Raw genomic sequence first — 20,000 nt, forward strand, 5'->3', positions numbered from 1 at the left:
CCTGGGATCGCGGAGCGGTCATTTGGGACGGTATCTGACGTATATCAGCCAGGGAAAGCTGCCAAAGCCTTACAAAGGGATATAAGCTACTTTCCCGTTTACGTAAAATTGATTAGATGGGGCAGAGTCGTGTAATGGAAATATTGGCCCGGCGTCAACACCCAGTGTGTAGACTGTGGCGGGACACCTGATATTGACGACCGTCTGATTGGTTCAACAGATGGGACAGGCCTGGGTGAGAACTACCCCACCCAAACAGAGATGGCCCTCATCTACCAATCAGCAGCCTGGATACTGGCGGGTCTCCTCCTGGCCATCGTGATCTTCCTGGTCGTGGCGCTCCTCATCAACAAGAAGAAGAAGTGGGTGCAGATGTCTTGCTACAGCGCCCCTAAAAAGGTGAGAGGTCAACGTGGGTAAATCTGTCCATAATTAGGCTGGCGGCCAAACCTTGATCCCCGCGGTGGTAAATCACAGCCCCCCCACAGCCCCCCTCCCCCCCCCCACACACACACACACACGCCAGGGACGCCGGGCGGGAGTTTTTATCTGTCGCTGAGGTTTTTTTCGCCTTGATCTTCCAGTTTCTGTTACACCGCGTGCTCGGGGCATCATAAAGTCAGGGGATTGATGTATTTTTCCTGCACTTAATTCTGAACGAGCACTTTGAACTGGCGGAGAAAACGTGTCGAGTTTATCATTAAATCAGATCGTTTTACGGCCCCACCCCACCCCCACCCCCCCGCCCCCACCTCCATGAAACAAAACCAGAGTGGCACAGAAAATCGTAATTCGTCACATATTTTATGACCAGTCTCTCCCGGATATAACTAGGCTCGGTCTAGCCTTGAGCAAGTTAACGCTGAGCAGTAGGATTTAATACAAAGCTGGCTAGCCAGACCCGTTGTGTGAAAAGCCATTGGAATCTAAAACCCTGGGAAATTCTTTCTCTCCTCTTGTTCCCCTTCTCCTCCCTTCTCCTCCTCCTCCTTCTCCTCTTCTTGTTCCCCTTCTCCTCCACCTCCTCCTCCTCTTCTTGTTCCTGTTCCCCTTCTCCTCCTCCTCCTCTTGTTCCCCTTCTCCTCCTCCTCCTCCTCCTCTTGTTCCCCTCCTCCTCCTCCTCTTGTTCCCCTTCTCCTCCTCCTCATCCTCCTCTTGTTCCCCTCCTCCTTCTCCTCCTCCTCCTCCTCCTCCTCTTGTTCCCCTTCTCCTCCTCCTCCTCTAGACTGTGATCCTGAAGAAGCACGTAAACAAGAACTCGGTGGTGTACATGGAGCCTTCCAAGGAGAACAAGTTCCAGACGGTGAAGAACGACTGTGGTATCAACTTCTCCCCGGAGATGACCTCCCCGTGTGGGGAGAGGATGAGCATCCCCCGGGCCAAGCTGAACATGGGCCAGGGCCGAGGACCACGCTAGACCCCCTCCACCCCCCCACCCACCCCCCCCAACCCCAACCCCACCCCCGACCACCCAAACACCAGGCCCTCCCTCACCGGACCCCCCCAAACCCCCAAACTCTACACCGTGGGCAGGGGGCTATCGAGCACCTCCTCCTCCTCTCCTCTCCTTGACACACACTTCCACGGTGATTAAAAGATACTATGTACTTTACACACCCTGGATTCCTCTCTCTCTCTCTCTCTCTCTCTCTCTCTCTCTGTCTCTCTCTGGCAGGTTAAAACGGAGGATCCGAAAAAGACAAAAACACTTCCCAAGACTTCTGTTGCTTTATTACATTGTTGTTATTCTGTGTCTGGAGCTTCACCGTGGCCTCTGGGTGGAGCGAAGAGAAACTGGGATGCCAGTTGGACACTCGGGGGCTCTGCCACACACCCACAGTGCCAGCCAGAGAGGCCTCCACTCAGCCAGAGAGAGAGAGCGTCTTGACTGTGAACACTATCATGGCTTCTTGCCTCCTCTGAAAAAGGAACATTGAGCTCATAAGAGGAATATATATATATACATGTATATATATATATATTTTTTTTTAAAAGCTTTAGGACAGAAGTTTGGGTTGTAGTCTAGAGGGTCTCAGAGTCTGCTGGTTTTCTCCAGCACGCCATTCATTGATCAATACATTGTTTAGATGGGTAGCCAGCTGTTTTTTTCTTTTTTTTTCGTAACTTTTTTTAGTATCTGTTTTTCCGATTTGATCAGAATTGGATTGGAGGGTAAGTTAGGAAGCAGACGATTGGCCCGTGGACGACCTCATTAGCCGCTAAGCACAGTAACATCAGAGCACTAGCAGACTCTTAGGGCCCAGGAAAAAACAGATCAAAAGAAGATGAAAAGAGAGAGAGATCCTGCTTTTTAGAATGTGTGGTTTCCATCTTAGCCTTTTTTTGTGTTATATTACTACGGTATGTGTACTACTTGTAAGCGTTATTCTTGGTCACCTCTCGGTTTTGTTATGGATGTCTCCATGGTGGCGAGATTTCAAACATTTGAAAACGCCAGACTAAACATTCCTCCGTCGACACTCTTAAAGGACACGACTCGTCCCACTGATCGTAGCGGTGCGTAAGTGGTTTCTGTTTCTGTCTCAACGATGACCAAAGTCATTCCATTCAGAAAAAACGAAACACGGTCTTCTCTGAGAGGGAATATGAGTGAATGTATTCTTTGCCTCCTCAGCCACAAAGCACATCTTGTCTGTTTAGAAAAGAAAAAAAAAAAAGAAAAAAAAAAGAAGAAGAAAAAACACTGTCGCCTTCATCCATAACGTCAGTCTTCCTTGGCTCTTTCGGGAGCGACCATCCGAGTGACTGTACTTCATCATGTAGGAATGAACCTCAAGATGGAACACATTTTGATGTTCATCCGGACTGAATGTTATTTTATAGCCTGCAGATAAGAGGAGTCAGCGGGCTCACGAGATGGTGGTATAGAACCATTGCCAGACAGGTCATCTGGACGTGGAATGTCTACGATAAAAAAAAAGGCCACTATTATATAACTTCATTTACAGCTGCGCATATGGAGCTTCTGGGTTCCACAGAATGTTACAGGAACATTATACTGTACATCAGTAGCCTTGATTTTATAGCCTTAATGTATTTCTTTTTTTCATATTTCATTGTTTCTGATATAATGTTGTTGCTCGGCCAATTCGAGAAAATCTGAGAGTTATAAGAATTGATGTATGCTATGTATTCATTCAATGCCAAGAGGAATAGAGGAATTCGCAGATACATTACAGATGGGTCATCCATCACCATTGGTATCAAATCAGCTGCTTCTACCGGTACAACAATAATAAGACTGTGTTACAGTGGACAAGGGGGTCAGAGGTCAAGGTCAGGTCTGCTATAACTGTAAAATAACGGTTCATCACAACATCTGAAATGAATGTAGCACTTCTCTCTTAGGATCCAGTGTTTTTAAAGAGCTCCGTTCAAACATTCCTGGTGGGATAAAGGCTTAATCCAGGATTTTGATGGACATATTTAGCACACTGAGATAATAAACCACTCACGTAAACATTCTGCAGCACAGGCCCGGATAATTCATAGGTGCTTTACAAAGCATTACAAAACAAGACTGTTTTTTTTTTTTTTGTAAGAAGATCTTTGGGAAGGAAATCTTTCTTAATGTCATATAATAGTTCCATTTCCAGTCTTTTTTTTCCAATACAAAGACCTTTGTGATGCCAAAACTGGATGAAGACAAATGTAGGTTTATGTTGAAGAGTTCCAATGTAATTCAGTAGAATTTGGGTCTGTTTGAATCACAACCATGTGCTTTAAATGAAGTGAAGAGGCGACATGTAAAAGCTTACGCAGTTATTTGTTCTTCCTATGTGTAAAAAAGGTAGTTAAAAGTAGTGGACAGAAGAGTACCTTATTTATTTTTTCACATAGCTTTATTTATTAATACTAAACTATAGTTTGAGTTATTGAGATGTTGTTTTTGGCAAATGAATTTGGTAGCCAAAGCTGCTGTACATTTTAGATATTGTAAAACCATTTACCATTTCTATCTGCTTTATTATTCAAGCTTATTTATTGTACTGTTGCCAACTGTAAATACATGTTTCTTAGATGTTGAACTTGTAACATTTACACTTATTTTGAAAAATAAAATGTGTGAAGAAAAACGACTTCAGTGAGTACCAAGATAACATGTTGTACACAGAGCATACACATTAACATACACATTAACATACACATTCACTGACACCCTGAAGAAGGCAGCTTGCTGCCGAAACTTTGTTTAAATATATATACATATATTTTTAAATAAATCAACTCTTTCTAACTTTTTAGTTTCACCTGCCAGCCTGGACCTCACCAAACTACTGTAGACTATGGTGTGTTGTGGTAGACTATGGTGTGCTGTGGTAGACTATGGCATGCTGTGGTAGACTATGGTGTGTTGTGGTAGACTATGGTGTGCTGTGGTAGACTATGGTGTGTTGTGGTAGACTATGGTGTGTTGTGGTAGACTATGGTGTGGTAGACTCTGGTAGACTATGGTGTGCTGTGGTAGACTATGGTGTGTTGTGGTAGACTATGGTGTGCTGTGGTAGACTATGGTGTGGTGTGGTAGACTATGGTGTGCTGTGGTAGACTATGGTGTGCTGTGGTAGACTATGGTGTGCTGTGGTAGACTATGTTGTGCTGTGGTAGACTATGGTGTGTTGTGGTAGACTCTGGTAGACTGGTGTGCTGTGGTAGACTATGGTGTGTTGTGGTAGACTATGGTGTGTTGTGGTAGACTATGGTGTGCTGTGGTAGACTGGCGTGCTGTGGTAGACTATGGTGTATTGTGGTAGACTATGGTGTGTTGTGGTAGACTATGGTGTGCTGTGGTAGACTATGTTGTGCTGTGGTAGACTATGGTGTGTTGTGGTAGACTCTGGTAGACTATGGTGTGCTGTGGTAGACTATGGTGTGCTGTGGTAGACTATGGTGTGCTGTGGTAGACTGGTGTGCTGTGGTAGACTATGGTGTGCTGTGGTAGACTATGGTGTGTTGTGGTAGACTATGGTGTGCTGTGGTAGACTATGGTGTGCTGTGGTAGACTATGGTGTGCTGTGGTAGACTATGGTGTATTGTGGTAGACTATGGTGTGCTGTGGTAGACTATGGTGTGGTAGACTATGGTGTGCTGTGGTAGACTATGGTGTGGTAGACTATGGTGTGCTGTGGTAGACTATGGTGTATTTTGGTAGACTATGGTGTGTTGTGGTAGACTATGGTGTGGTAGACTATGGTGTGGTAGACTATGGTGTGTTGTAGTAGACTATGGTGTGTTGTGGTAGACTATGGTGTGTTGTGGTAGACTATGGTGTGTTGTGGTAGACTCTGGTAGACTATGGTGTGCTGTGGTAGACTATGGTGTGCTGTGGTAGACTATGGTGTGTTGTGGTAGACTATGGTGTGCTGTGGTAGACTATGGTGTGCTGTGGTAGACTATGGTGTGGTGTGGTAGACTATGGTGTGCTGTGGTAGACTATGGTGTGTTGTGGTAGACTATGGTGTGTTGTGGTAGACTATGGTGTGCTGTGGTAGACTATGGTGTGTTGTGGTAGACTATGGTGTGCTGTGGTAGACTATGGTGTGCTGTGGTAGACTATGGTGTGCTGTGGTAGACTATGGTGTGCTGTGGTAGACTATGGTGTGTTGTGGTAGACTATGGTGTGCTGTGGTAGACTATGGTGTATTGTGGTAGACTATGGTGTGTTGTGGTAGACTATGGTGTGCTGTGGTAGACTATGGTGTGGTAGACTATGGTGTGCTGTGGTAGACTATGGTGTGCTGTGATAAACTATGGTGTGTTGTGGTAGACTATGGTGTGGTAGACTATGGTGTGCTGTGGTAGACTATGGTGTGTTGTGGTAGACTATGGTGTGCTGTGGTAGACTATGGTGTGTTGTGGTAGACTATGGTGTGCTGTGGTAGACTATGGTGTATTGTGGTAGACTATGGTGTGCTGTGGTAGACTATGGTGTGGTGTGGTAGACTATGGTGTGCTGTGGTAGACTATGGTGTGCTGTGGTAGACTATGGTGTGTTGTGGTAGACTATGGTGTGCTGTGGTAGACTATGGTGTGTTGTGGTAGACTATGGTGTGCTGTGGTAGAATATGGTGTGCTGTGGTAGACTATGGTGTGGTGTGGTAGACTATGGTGTGTTGTGGTAGACTATGGTGTGCTGTGGTAGACTATGGTGTGCTGTGGTAGACTATGGTGTGTTGTGGTAGACTATGGTGTGCTGTGGTAGACTATGGTGTGTTGTGGTAGACTATGGTGTGCTGTGGTAGACTATGGTGTGTTGTGGTAGACTATGGTGTGCTGTGGTAGACTATGGTGTATTGTAGTAGACTATGGTGTGCTGTGGTAGACTATGGTGTGGTAGACTATGGTGTGCTGTGGTAGACTATGGTGTGCTGTGGTAGACTATGGTGTGTTGTGGTAGACTATGGTGTGCTGTGGTAGACTATGGTGTGGTAGACTATGGTGTGCTGTGGTAGACTATGGTGTGTTGTGGTAGACTATGGTGTGCTGTGGTAGACTATGGTGTGTTGTGGTAGACTATGGTGTGCTGTGGTAGAATATGGTGTGCTGTGGTAGACTATGGTGTGGTGTGGTAGACTATGGTGTGTTGTGGTAGACTATGGTGTGCTGTGGTAGACTATGGTGTGCTGTGGTAGACTATGGTGTGCTGTGGTAGACTATGGTGTGTTGTGGTAGACTATGGTGTGCTGTGGTAGACTATGGTGTGCTGTGGTAGACTATGGTGTGCTGTGGTAGACTATGGTGTGGTATTCCATGCTTTGTGTTGAGCATACACATCATCTTCTCATCAAGGTCCCATCTGTTGTTTTGTCTGGCGGCTCTTCCCCAGCGCGGCTGGGAGAGGTGGTTGAGTTTCCCCTGAGTTTCCCAAAGGTCTTGTTGTTTTCTCCCCTTATCGCATGCCGTTCTCCTTATCTGGCTGCAGCACTGCAGTGTGTGGCTAAGGCAAGGACAAGCAGTGGTGATTCTCACAGAGGCCACAGGACTTTCTCCTGATGAGGGTTTTGGGAATGTGTGAGTAAACCTGTAAACCTCTCTCACACTGGAGAACGCACACACACACACACACACTTACACACACTTACACTGTATACCATACACACACACAGTGCAGTACTCACGCACGCGCGCGCACACACACACACACACACACACACACACACACACACACACAATCCCCCCAGTACAAATAGAGTCGGATGTGGCGGCATTATTTCCTCTATCACAACCCTGATGAGGGTTTTGGGAATGTGTCAGCCCGTAAAGCTCTCTCACACTGGAGAACACTGACCCAAGGCAGACTTGAACCTGCAACCTGAAGAATCCTCCTCAAGTGTCGACCCCTGCCTCTGTCTCGACTTGTCCGTCACCGGTTTTACCGCTCGTAAAAACCTCGACGTCAGGAAGAAGCCGTCGCTCTGAGAACACTAGAATCATCTGTTAACGACGGTTGTCTTGAAAAACAACCTTCTGACAGCGTCGTTAACTTAAATAACAGTGTCGTTGCGCAGGCTTTTATGAGGCGCTACATTTTACATTTTAACCGTTTAACCGACACTTTTATCCAAAGCGATTTACAAATAGAGATTACAGGGAGTGTCCTGCTGGAGTAATTTAGGGCTAAGTGCCTTAACTCAAGGGCACACTAGTGGTGGTGGTGTTCCCAGGTGGGATTTGAACTCATGACCTTCTGATCACCAGTCCACTAGGGCCACCACCACCACTGGCCCCACGTTCATACAGTAGGGTGTAATGTTCTACAGTGGTTCTACAGGATAACAGCGGTTGCCTCCTGATCAAACTAAGCCCCGGCAAAGCAAACCTCAGTGGAACATTCACAGCTCCTCCTAATCATCGAGTTCTTCAGCCGAGCGAGTCCACAGCTACAGCTGCTTGTACTCATGAATACATTCATTGTTCTCTCAAACAAAACTGGTTATCCACTCTCAAACAACAAGGCCAACCACATGAGGGGAAATAATGTGATTTAATGTTTGTCATTCGTTCATCATATCACTTTGTAAAATATGAAAATCACCATACATTGTCAAATCAATCAAATCATCACCATCTTCACAGGGTCTTCAAATGAAAGCCCATCCCCTCCTCCCCCAAATGTGAATGAACCGTTACGTTAAGGCAGGTAAGAAGACCAGAACACATCTCCTTGATGTGGGGGCGGCAGGGGGGGGGCGGGGGAAGAGCATTCAAGGTTGTGGAGTTTCAGGAGGAACAGCTGATTGTAACAGGAATACATTTTAACAGTGTAAAAGTTCACATCAGCCTCTTGGTTCACCCTCACAAAAGGAAAGTCATATAAAGCTGTCAACCTTCAAACAGATACTGTTTCACCCAGTTGAAAAGAACCACAGGACAGTTGTCGAGCCGAGAACAGCTCCGGGCGTTTCCTTGGCTGTAATACGTCTTCGGTTTCAGAGAAGAATCTTGTAGTAATCGTCCTTGTAGCTGTACAAGACAACCACGGCCACCCTGTCAATAAGAAACACGTTGGTCAAGTCGCAAATAATAAAAAATGGCTTAAAAAAACAACACGAAAATAAAAAACACATTGCGTGAACTTGTGAACTCAAATGCCACGTTTAGTCACTGTGTCTTCGTGAGTGAATTCACCAAAGACTCCTATTTTATACATGCTGATTCATTGTGTGAGAATGCCCTAATTGCCCTAGTCTTATTCATATGTCAGTTTGATCATTATTGGCCCTTTCTCTCTCTCTAACCGCAGCATCATTTACAGATGATCTGGTGGGCGGAAGGTTACGAGTTTGTTGTGATGTGACTCAACATGATATCAGCCTACATCTTAACTCAGGGTTCCTACAAGTCAAATTTAAGACTTTTTTATAGACCTCTTTGAATAGAAATGTTGACCTATTCGCAGCACCACATGATAGCTTTTTGTCATCCTCGAGGTGATGAAATGAGGGATTTCACTGCCATACAGACAAAAAAGGAAGCGAATTGGCATTTTTGGGGTTCCAGATTGATTAATTTCTGCGTAAATAGATGTGGTCGGACTGATTTCCTTGCAGGATCTAATTTTTAAGACCTAGCACCTAATTTCTAGACCGAATAACTGAACTGTAAGGCCTTTTTAGGCCTTATAAATCGGATTGCTGGATTTTTGTCTTTTTGAAGGCTTTTTAAGACCAGCGCGGGAACCCTGTAACTGTCCTTCCTGAAGACCTCTTCATCCCTACTACCCCCCCATACAGTTTCTCTACAGTAAATAATAATAAAAAAAAGAAAAAGTAATTCTTCCTTCTTCTAGCATTGTAACTGCCAATGGCCCATTGACCCAGCATAGATTAAAAAAAAATATGATGACAGATGGATAGACGATTCACTTACGGTACTTAGACAAATGTATCTGCTTTGGATAAAGGCGTCTTGCTAAATGTGTAAGATGTAATGATGTACGTGCCCTGCAGCGTAACGACTGGGGTGAGCTGCGCTGGGTAACAGAGTTTATGGGCCCGGTACAGCCAAATGACTGTCGACCACTGTGGCCTTTGGCTCATGACTCCGGCCCTCCCCTTGCCCTACTTCCACAGAAAAACAAACAAACACATAAAACCCACCCTGAATATCCCCATTGTTAACACAAACCCTGATGACGTGAATCCGTTTATCAGAAAACACTTTTCTCCTCGATACTAAATGAGACCCAGCGCTCACCACAGGAACAACTAAAACTGCTCTGAACGATCTACGAAGAAGCCTGGTCAGAGCCAGAGATAGAGGGGTTCTCTCTCTCTCTCTCTCTCTCTCTCTCTCTCTCTCTCTCTCTCTCTCTCGCGTTCTCCTGTGTAATCCCATCGATGAAAAGAAGAAAATCCTGTGAAATCCTATCAAATCCTAGATCGTCTCCTCTTTCTGGGCATCCAGTTGGACCCCTTGTGAGCGAGCCCCATAGGGAGACGGTTTAATCCTCCGGCTTTGAGCCGAGGCATGGGCAGAGAGGTTGATCTTGGCCTCTTTTACAGCGGGAGAGCCAACAGTGGGGGCCTTTCACCCTTCTTCTGACCTACCCCCTGGGTCTTCATCTCCTGGCTGTCAATCCTCAGGACGCAAAGTCCCTGACATTAGAAACACAAACATCGGCAAATCCCGACTGAGATTTAAAAAAACGTAATCCGATCATCTGAGGATTTGATGTTCAACAGACATCTTAACAGATCTTTTTGAGGACTTGAGTGACAGCCGCACACACACCTGAGAGCCATAAAAGGAAGTCTTTTTTAATGTTCCTCCTCCACCTCAGGTTTCATGATTTCTCATATAAACGGCGAGTCAGGGGGGCGCGGACTCGGGGGGGTGCTGCGAGCGCACACGCACAGGGCCAGAGGCTAACAGGGTCTCCTCTCTCACTCTGGCAGGGGCCTGACCTCTGACACCACTACCCGACGACAACGCACCTTTTCATGATCTTCAAGTCGTGGATCTCCTCGCAGATGGACTTGAGGTAGCGCTGCTTGGGGAGGCGGGAGAGCAGATTCTTCACGCTGATGTTGAACTGCTCGTCACCGTCGAACTGGAGAGGAAGGAGAGAGCAGAAAACAAAAGACGTTTGAGAGAGAGAGAGTTGATTTACATGTCACCACATGTTCAGAGACATTGAACAGAGCTACTTTGACAAAACAACCTGCTCCGTTTTGTTTTTCCTGAACTGTCGTTGTACCGTGTCTGTGTGCCCACACACAGTCTTTCCAACATCTGCCGTTAATGGGGGGGGGGGGTCATCGATCTGAGGGGGCTTTGGCTGTATATTTGTGCCTGTCGAGGTTGGCGGTTGGCCGTGCCGTAAAGCTAGGCAGCCACAGGGTAAGAGAGTGTCTACAGAGTCCCTGTTCGACCGTGGCCGGCGGGGTAATTGGCCCGTCTGATGCAGGGTTTCCTGTAGGCTCTGTGCGCGGCGCTGCACACTGGGGACTGACATTTGTTTTCTACAGTTGAAGTGTTTTCGGTGACACTCACAAAGCCACATGTGTGATGTGAGAGGGGGGCTGTACACCAGCATAGGACCCTCCATTCATCCCACATCGGGGTCTGCTTACGCAACGGTTTGAGTTACAGGCATTTTTCCATCTTTCTTTATTGTTTTTTAACGGCGTATAATTGACGTTCTCGTTCTCTCTCTTTCTCTCGTTCTCTCTCCGCCTCCCCCCCTCTCTCTCTCTCTCTCTCTCTCCCTCCCTCCCTCCCTCTCTCCCTCTCTCTCTGACTCCCTCCCTCCCCCAGATGAAAGCCAGGGAGGGCTGTTGCTGTTGTTGTTGCCGGGGTCAACAGGCCGGGGCCGGGAGTTTAAGGAGTGTGGAATGTTCAGTGTTCACACCTTTGTCCTCGTGTGGGCACTATGGTAACGTGTGAGGTTACTATGGGAACACATGAGGGTTTTCTCAGCGAGGGCGGAGGGCGCCAGGCGACATGTCTGCTGGCTGAGGTCAGAGCCGAGGTGTTCCCCCGCTCCACTCCTCGGCAGACCGGCCTCTGAGGAAGCCGACGGGATCCCGTCTTCCTGTCCAAAGCCCCCCCCCCCCCCCACTCCCTCCCCTCCCTCCCTCCCTCCTTAAGTGACTCATGATAAGGCGAGGGAACAAACCTCCAACGACAGGAAGTTGATGAGGGTTTCCTTCGACAGGTCGACCTGAGGGGAGAACAACAACAGAGGGAGGAATGTCAGACTCCGCAAACACACAACAGGATGTTCTCACACACTCTACACACACACACACACACAGTCTGCATACAATACATACTGTACGTCTCCTTAGGAAATGGCTAGAGCTACTTCGACAGCACGACAGCCGTGGCATCCATACAAGGAGCTAAATATTCACAGACATCGGGCCGTGTGATGTGGCGGCTGAAAACAGGAGGTTCAGTTCGCTGGGCTGAAGGTCACGGAGTTGCTGTTTGAACAATGTGCCGCTGTACCAGTTTACCCAGAGAGCAGAACATGGCTTATTAATTTCCCTTTTATGACGCTTTCACACACAAACCAGCCGCGGCGCACTAAATGCCCCTTCGCAGGAAAAAACAACAGACTCCCAGTGATAATGTTTGTATATGTGACACGGTCTGGTGAAAAGGTCCGCATGTTGGCAATTCTCAAGTCACGCAAATGACCAAAAAGCTTCTTTAAAAAAGTTTTTAAAAAAACATTTCTTTTACGTATTTTTTTTCATATTATGAAAGTTTTAACACTTAATCAGCCATGAGGGGTCATTTGACCCCTGTGAGTAAAACAAGTGTTATATCTTTGCACTCTATCAAATTTCAGGACCCTCCTTTCATGACTTTTCCTAGATATGTGACAGCAGACAATGAAAAGAGCTACCTGGGGGCAAAATCATTTTTCTGTTTTTTTACATGTGCTTAAACTCCAGATTGTAAGCTTTCAAATGATGCGTCATACATTGAAATCGGAAACAAATTGAATACAACATGAGTATTTGAAAGTTGCTACACCTGAAATCACTAAGCAGAGAAAATGCCCTTCAAAGATGTTGTTCTTTCTCACACCTTGACACAGCCAGGTAATGGGCGGTAACAATGTCTGGTTAACCCCACCCCCAACCACTCCCCCTCTAGATTGACAGCTGCTGTCAACTATCAATATCACAGGGTCAGATAGCTATAGCTAACATTATTACCTAGCAAGGTATTACCTAAGCTAATTAGCCAGCTTATCATTATGGAGGCTTTATGGTTGTTGTAACTGTTATTCTTTTAATGATACAAAAAAGACTTCAATCAGAATCAGAATTTATTTTACAGTACACAAGAATAAACATCTTTGGCTTTGGTTTTTCAACATTAGCATTGCAGCAAGGTACATAATCACAATAATAAGTAAATAAGTAAAGTAAGTAATGATAAGTAATACAGTTTTCTGAGGTGCTGTGGAGTCTGGTGGGCATGTGGTGTCTTTTGCCTCATCTGAACAGAATTCTCTGATCAAAAAGATACTTCTGTCTGACCATGTAAAGTCTGAGTGGGCCTTGAACATGAAGATCACCTCCGGGGGGCTTGACATCAGTGATTTGCAGCTATAACCACGCCAGGTTCCTTAGCATCAAAGCTGGAACAGACGGAAGACAATACATCGAATTATTGCCCACAGTAAATGAAATAATATTACCGCCATACCATGTTCATAAAATGAAAGAGGTAAATACATGATAATGAATTACCTGAAGTGCTGGTAACTCAGACATGGTCCTCCAGACACCACAGCATGAAGTTCTGACAGTAAAAACAAATCAAACACAGTTAGCTAGCTGTACATAGCATCAACAACACAACTTATAAGAACAGCATAATGCTATGCGATTGTTTTAGAAAGTCTTAGGCACATAACTTACTAGCTAATGCTAGCTAGATAACGCAGCTAGCCCAACCAAAGTAACAAAAGAAAAACAGTTAACTAACTGTACACAGCAACTTGGCAACTTTGTATCTGACCAAATTAAAATGACATGTGGGGTTCCCCAAGGGTCAATCCTTGGCCCCCTTCTATTCAATCTCTACATGCTTCCATTGGGACACATCATAAAAAAGAACAAAATTGCCTACCACAACTATGCGGATGACACTCAAATCTACATAGCCCTCTCACCGAACGACTATAGTCCCATTGACAATCTCTGTAATTGCATTGAGCAAATAAACGCCTGGATGACACAAAACTTCCTCCAACTAAACAAGGACAAAACAGAGATAATTGTATTCGGTGCACCTGACAAAAGATCGAAAGTCAGTGCAAAACTTGATTCTCTCTCTCTTCACACTAAAAAACAGGTCAGAAATCTTGGTGTAATTCTAGACTCCGATCTAAACTTCAACAGCCACATAAACTCGATAACTAAATCAGCCTACTATCACCTGAAAAACATAACAAGAATGAGAGGTTTCATGTCCAAGCAAGACCTTGGGAAACTCATCCATGCATTTGTTTCGAGTAGACTTGATTATTGTAATGGTCTACTAACAGGCCTATCTAAAGGAGCTGTTCGTAAATTGCAGCTCATCCAAAACGCCGCTGCTAGGGTCCTAACAAAAACAAAGACATTTGAACACATTACACCAATCCTGAGATCCCTGCACTGGCTACCAGTCTCTCAGAGAATTGAATTCAAAATCCTCCTAATTACATACAAATCACAAAATAGTCTTGGACCAAAATACATATCAGATCTCCTCCCACCCTATATTCCCGCAAGGTCCCTAAGGTCAGCTGAGACAAATCAGCTAATAATTCCAAGAGTAAAAACAAAACACGGTGCAGCAGCTTTCAGTCACGCTGCTGCATGCTCCTGGAACAAACTCCCTGAAGAAATCAAACAGGCCCAAACCCTTAAAATATTTAAATCTAAGCTAAAAAACATGTTTTGCACCAGTTATGATTAAACACAAACACTTCTATCAATGTCTTTTTTCCATTAACTATTGTCTTTTTAAATGTTTTATCTATTTACTTCTTATATTTGCTTTTATTCATTGTAATTTTTATTTTCCTATGCTCCTCTTGCTGTATTTTTTAATAATGCATGTAAAGCACTTTGAATTGCCCCTGTTGTATGAAATTTGCTATACAAATAAACTTGCCTTGCCTTGCCTTGCCTTACACAGTATCAACAACACAACTTATAATAACAGCATAATGCTATGCGGTTGTTTTAGAAAGTCTTAGGCAATACAACGATAGAACATACTAGCTAGCTAATGTTAGCTAGCTAACGCGGCTAACCCAAAACAAACAAACAAACAAAGGCTACTCACCCAAAAGCAGAAAGTGTTGCGGTATGGTGATCCTGTGAAATCCGTATGTTGTTCTAGTAAACGTTCGTTTCTTGGGGACTTTCATTGTGCCTTCAGTCATTACTGAACAATTCATTGAGCTAAGCAGTGTTCGTCGATGTACAAACTCGAAATACATTCTCACTCACAGAATGAAAACATTGAAACACAGCGCCCTTTGTCTCCCTCCCCCTTGAGCGAGCTCAACAGCCAATCACACCCAAATGAAAGCATACATGTTAATTCAGCCCACCCCCTCAAGCGCATCGGAAAAAGCATGACAAACAAGCTCATTTTGTTGATAGATTATACTTATTTAATTAATGTAAAACTGTTCGGAAAAATAACGAGTGGGTACTTCAAAGCTTCAAGTTGAATGTTAGCTAAAAAACCGAAAATCAGACTTTTAGGTCAGAAATAGTTTGAAGACTGATTTGATTCTGTTGGGCGCCAGGTAACTCAAAATATGCTATTGTGTCACATATGTGCGTTCTACCACCGAGTATCCTTACATTTTCAAAATCACATCAGGATAAGCTAGTATAAAGCTATTTTGCAGTTTTTCTGTGTAGGAAGCAGGCTAATTTACAAGCGGCCAACTAGTGGTCGTTGTGTGTAAATAGCAGGTTAGCATTTTGACCCCCGAGGCGGCTCTTTTAGTAGGTAAAAAGTCACAGCTGTTCTAGTGTTAAGTGTTGAAGAGCCCGCTCGATATAACAAACAACAGTTTTACAATCACTAAATGCTTATAATTCAAAATAATTATATACCGTAATTTGAATATTGTCTGTCGTAGGCTACTGGTTAAGTGATGCATGGTTTGTAAACAAACTTAAGTTTTAGGACGTGTTCAAAAGCAAGGACTGTGTGATCATCTAATGCTGTAGTTATGTATTTTTAGCATGTTGATGTTCTATCAGTATGTTGTGATGTGCTAAACATGCAGTTAGACGTTCATAGCGATGTGCCTTCTTAGCTGCCAGCTACTAGCAGCTGTTTTTGCGTGTGTTTTGATTCAGAGCGCGTTTCTCCCATTCTCCGTTTCAGATGTACCAACATTCAAATAAGCATAATATTCCTCAACTATTTTCCGATTTCAATGTATGACACATCATTTGAAAGCTTCTGATCTGCACTTTCATAATCTGGAAACTGGAAAAACGACCTTGCCCTACTTGAGGACTTCTTCACCAGACCCTGTCACATATGCTGGGAAAATTATATAATCCAACTGTGAGAGGTATTTGTTCATGTATTTGTGACAGGCGGAACTAATGCTGATGTAGCATGCGACCCAGCAGACGTCTCAAGCACTGTGTAAATACATACGGGTATCAAGGCGATTATGTCTGTTATGTTTCAATAACTCATCCACTCATTCACGCACTGATGCGAACCAGACACAAACAATGTGGAATGACAGTTGTGTATTGGAGTACAGAGCATGGGGTAAATAATACGCTGTGTAATTTACTCTGTGAATACCTCACATCAAATTACTATCGAGCGACAAATAAACTAGCAGTATGCTAGCAATTTCGGAGGCGAATGACACGCTCTCTTCTCCTTCGGTTTATTGTTCCGTTGCAACTGGAATCACTTTGCATCTGTCTACCTCCAGGGTTGTAGAACAGGGCCCCGGGCAACTGAGAGGAAATGGAGAAAACCGGCCTAACTGATGACCTAAGCCTTATCTCTATCTCTCTCTCTCTCTCCTCCTCAAATACACCTCCTCTGCATCAGCTGCTGAAGCTTCTTAATACCATTCCAAAAATTCGACCCTCTGCCTCTGGGCCCCAAGGAAACCAATGGCTATGGTCCTAGCATAGATTTGTTTTTCTTATGATGACTGACGGATAGATGATTCACTTACTTAGACAAATGTATTTGTTGTAAGTCACTGTGGATAAAGGCGTCTGCTGAATGTCAAAAAACAAAAAATAAAAAAAATAATACATTTTAAAAAAGTTTAAAAAACCCTACATCCCAAACTTCCAACTGCCAAGACTCACTGTGAGAAAAACAACCAAAAAAAGGCGATTTCCACTGATGTTTGCTATTTCAGCAGTCGGGACCTCTTTTTTCCTTTCACTAGACGAGAGAAGATCAAGAGATTCGGTGAGAGAGAGAGAGAGAGAGAGAGAGAGAGAGAGAGAGAGAGAGAGAGAGAGAGAGAGAGAGTTGGGGGAATAAGGGCAAAATGACTTACAGCCAGCACTTCTATGTCATTGCTCTTGTTCTGCAAATTGCTACCAAGATTCTGCAATCTGGTTTGTATCTGATAAAAAACAGAGAGAGAGAGAGAGAGAAGGGGGGTGAGGGGGGAGAGAGAGGGGGTGGGGAGAGAGAGAGGGAGAGAAAAAGAGTAATTACTCCCATGATCACAATGAAACTGTGGAAAACAAAAGCCACTTCATCCTCACATGCGATCTGTCTTCACGCCAGCCAGAGAGGTTTCAGGCTGGCCTGGCCCTGCGTAAAAGGCGGCGTGTTGGCTGTGACGAATGAACCAGCGCTTAGAGACACAGAGCTGGGAGTCACAACCAGCCAATGACTGACATAGCGGGTGAGAGAGAGAGACAGACTGTGTGTCTACTGTCTTGTCTGTCTGTCTGTTAGCTGTCTTGTCTGTCTGATTATCTCTGGCCGCGTTCGTAAATTAGCTCTGAGAGCGCCCGAGCGTCCATGTGACTGCCTCTTGTCCAATAAAATTATTTGGTCCCTTTATTTGATTGGACAAGAGGCATGTCTGCCTATTTGTCTACCTGTCTGTCTGCATGTCTGTCTGGTCTGTCTGTGTGTCTACCTGCCTGCTTGCCTCCACCGCACCCTACCTCCCTCCCTCCCACCCTCCCACATACCCTCCCTCCCTCCCTCCCACCCACCTACCCTCCCTCCCACCCACCCACCCTCCCTCCCTCCCTCCCTCCCTCCCTCCCTCCCTCCCTCCTGACAGACCTGGGTCTCGTAGCGGCGGCGTACGCTAGCTGACACCTTCTCTGGGGTGACCAGGTTCACGTTCATGTTGGTGGCGCCGCTCCCGTGCTGCTCCGACGACCCTGCCAGGACACACCACCACACATCAAACCACACCACAACACAACACACCATGACACAACACAACACAATGTTCAGGGTTCATTGGTTTGCTCAACGGAAATGAATACACACACAGAGAGAGAGAGGGTCAGCCGCGGGGTCAGATGCAGAGACTCTGGAGCAGTCGGGGGGTTACGTGCCCTTGCTCGAGGGCACATCAGGCAGTGGAGGGCACCTCAGATGTGATGCCCCCCCCACCAACCCTCCAGTTGCCGCCCCCCATGCCCTCACCTTCCACTAACCGTTCTAACCCCCGCCTACTCCGACACCTAATAACTCCAGCGTGTCGCATTAAAGGCGTCTAACACGAGAGCCAGACGTGTGAAAAGCAACACAGGCGTTAATCACTCAGCAGCTCTCTGGTTCTTTATCAGCTCTCTGATCCAGATTACATCACATTCTACTTGACTGTCGTTGCAGAGTAACAGTGCCAGACAACCTAATGCAGTACAGTAGGATGCAGATGACGACCTCTCATCTGACACGTCTGCTCCAGGCAGGGGCCCGGAGGGCGTCACACACAGACTAAAGACCTGGCCTTAAGACCTGAAGGAAACTCAAAGAAAGACACTATAGAAAGTGAGTCAGTATTGGAATGATATATATATATTTTTTTATAATTAGTTTTTCAGATTTTATCCCTTTTTCACCCAATTTGGTAGCCAATTGAACCCAACCTAGCATCCAATTATCCCCTGCCTATTGCGAAGGATCCGCCGCACGACCCCGTGGCCGGCAGTCCCAGAAGAGGCCGCCAGGCAGACTAGCTGACTGGCTCCTCGAGCCCAGCACCTGTTATTCCGGCACCCCGGGGCCGCTGTTGCGCGACGGATCCTTGTCCGGAAATACTCCTATACCGCCCTCGGGAGCGGCCGCCCAATATGCCGCTCCCCGTGTGTGCCCCAGCCATATCCGGATCTGTCGAGCTGGGATTCGAACCCAGTCCCCGGTGGGCAGCATGCACTAGTGGCCAGTGCTTAGACCGCTACACCACCGCGGGGCACTGGAATGATATTTTGTTCACTTTCTGTTTTTTAAAGATGCTATTGGAACTGTGAATTTTATGTTTATATTTAAAGGAGAATAAATCCATATTTTTGTTGCCATTCTACCTAGACTGGATATAGACTTTGTTGGTTTGAATATTTGGATGTGCGTCAAAACCCCTGCTTTGCCTGGACGGTGGTTACCAAGCCACTACACACTGCATCCTGTATATAGGGTGAATTCTTCACCACACACACACACACACACACACACACACACACACACACACACACACACACACACACACACACATTAGGACCAGGTTCACCGGATGCAGTGTGCTGTCCAGGGTGGGGTACGTGCGGCGGGGTGCGTGGGGTACGTGCGGCGGGGTGCGTGGGGTACCTGAGGCATTCAGCAGTGATCCCTTGGGGTTCTGAAGAGAGGCGCTGTCAGAGATCTCCCTGTTAGAGCAGAGACAGACAGACAGGCAGACAGACAGGCAGGCAGACAGACAGACAGGCATGCAGGCAGACAGACAGAGAGACAGACAGGCAGACAGGCAGAGAGACAAAGAGACAGAGAGACAGAGAGACAGACAGGCAGAGAGACAGACAGACACACAGACAGGCAGACAGACAGATAGACAGACAGGCAGGCAGACAGACAGACAGACAAAGAGACAGACAGACAAAGAGACAGACAGACAGAGAGACAGGTATCAGAAGCAGTCTCCATCTCCACAGACACAGTGGAAGACTTAAAGTGCATGAGCCACAGAGAGGACAGAGGACCTATACAGTCACCTGATGTTTCTCTCCTCAAAGAATTTGGTCCGGCATTTCTGAACTATGTGGTCCACGAGGTCTGACTCTGGGATCCTCTTCTCCGACGACTGCCTGTCCTTCTCAAACGTCTTCACCTGAGGACACAGATGAGGGCAGAGGAAGGGTTAAACCTGAGGACACAGAGAGACAGGTGAAGGGTTAAACCTGAGGACACAGAGAGGCAGGTGAAGGGTTAAACCTGAGGACACAGAGGGGCAGGTGAAGGGTTAAACCTGAGGACACAGA

At 45.8% G+C, this 20,000-nt stretch overlaps 2 protein-coding genes across 2 annotated transcripts in view; one reads left to right on the forward strand and one right to left on the reverse strand.

The window, feature by feature from the left end:
* Window positions 1-1,417, forward strand: part of LOC308158514 (cysteine-rich motor neuron 1 protein) — a gene marked incomplete at both ends in the record, with an annotated part of 44,574 nt that extends 43,157 nt beyond the window's left edge. Inside the window, 2 exon segments of the mRNA XM_080532154.1 lie at window positions 221-399; window positions 1,226-1,417. Of these exon segments, the coding sequence (XP_080388280.1) occupies window positions 221-399; window positions 1,226-1,417 (371 nt within the window).
* A 6,653-nt stretch (window positions 1,418-8,070) lies between these two features.
* Window positions 8,071-20,000, reverse strand: part of eif2ak4 (eukaryotic translation initiation factor 2 alpha kinase 4) — a 53,099-nt gene continuing 41,169 nt past the window's right edge. The window contains exons 33-39 of the mRNA XM_080549194.1: window positions 19,734-19,849; window positions 19,333-19,391; window positions 17,800-17,900; window positions 17,051-17,119; window positions 11,642-11,686; window positions 10,458-10,573; window positions 8,071-8,508 (exon numbers count right to left, since the gene is read on the reverse strand). Of these exons, the coding sequence (XP_080405320.1) occupies window positions 8,451-8,508; window positions 10,458-10,573; window positions 11,642-11,686; window positions 17,051-17,119; window positions 17,800-17,900; window positions 19,333-19,391; window positions 19,734-19,849 (564 nt within the window). The 3' untranslated portion in view covers window positions 8,071-8,450. The remainder of the gene's footprint in view (window positions 8,509-10,457; window positions 10,574-11,641; window positions 11,687-17,050; window positions 17,120-17,799; window positions 17,901-19,332; window positions 19,392-19,733; window positions 19,850-20,000) is intronic.

The sequence above is a fragment of the Nansenia antarctica genome, assembly GCF_963989245.1.
Source record: "Nansenia antarctica genome assembly, chromosome: 1".
NCBI lineage: Eukaryota > Metazoa > Chordata > Actinopteri > Argentiniformes > Microstomatidae > Nansenia > Nansenia antarctica.